We start from the raw sequence: 851 nt of genomic DNA on the forward strand, positions 1-851 counted from the left end.
CATAGTTACCTGTACATCACATGTATCTATAGTTACCTGTACATCACATGTATCTATAGTTACCTGTACATCACATGTATCTATAGTTACCTGTACATCACATGTATCTATAGTTACCTGTACACTACATGTATCTATAGTTACCTGTTCACCAGATGTATCTATAGTTACCTGTACATCACATGTATCTATAGTTACCTGTACATCACATGTATCTATAGTTACCTGTACATCACATGTATCTATAGTTACCTGTACACCACATGTATCTATAGTTACCTGTACATCACATGTATCTATAGTTACCTGTTCACCACATGTATCTATAGTTACCTGTACATCACATGTATCTATAGTTACCTGTTCACCACATGTATCTATAGTTACCTGTTCACTCCCATCTTCACACTCGAGGCTATCGGCTGGACATGCATATTCAGCGATGCGCTCTATCTCTACAGAGAAGATAAGATATACACGTATAAAGCTTATCTCATATCTCATATCACTTATGTCTAATATAACTCATATCTTACGTCGCTCATATCTTACAACTCTTATCTCACATCACTCATATATCTTTCAACTCATATCTTACATCACTCATATCTCACATCACTCATATCTCTGACAACTCATATCTCACATCACTCATATCTCTGACAACTCATATCTCACATCACTCATATCTTACATCACTCATATCTCACATCACTCATATCTCTGACAACTCATATCTTACATCACTCATATCTCACATCACTGATAACTCACATCACTCATATCTCACATCACTCATATCTTACATCACTCATATCTCACATCACTCATATCTCTGACAACTCATATCT

The 851-nt window shown here is 35.6% G+C and overlaps 1 protein-coding gene across 1 annotated transcript in view; it reads right to left on the reverse strand.

Moving 5' to 3' along the window:
- The window catches only part of LOC106819961, a 5,377-nt gene extending 4,753 nt beyond the window's left edge, over positions 1–624 (reverse strand). The window contains exon 1 of the mRNA XM_014824526.1: positions 388–624. Coding sequence (XP_014680012.1) covers positions 388–504 — 117 coding nt within the window. The 5' untranslated portion in view covers positions 505–624. The remainder of the gene's footprint in view (positions 1–387) is intronic.
- Positions 625–851: the final 227 nt, after the last annotated feature.

Source organism: Priapulus caudatus, unplaced genomic scaffold, assembly GCF_000485595.1.
Source record: "Priapulus caudatus unplaced genomic scaffold, Priapulus_caudatus-5.0.1 Scaffold5345, whole genome shotgun sequence".
Lineage (NCBI taxonomy): Eukaryota > Metazoa > Priapulida > Priapulimorpha > Priapulimorphida > Priapulidae > Priapulus > Priapulus caudatus.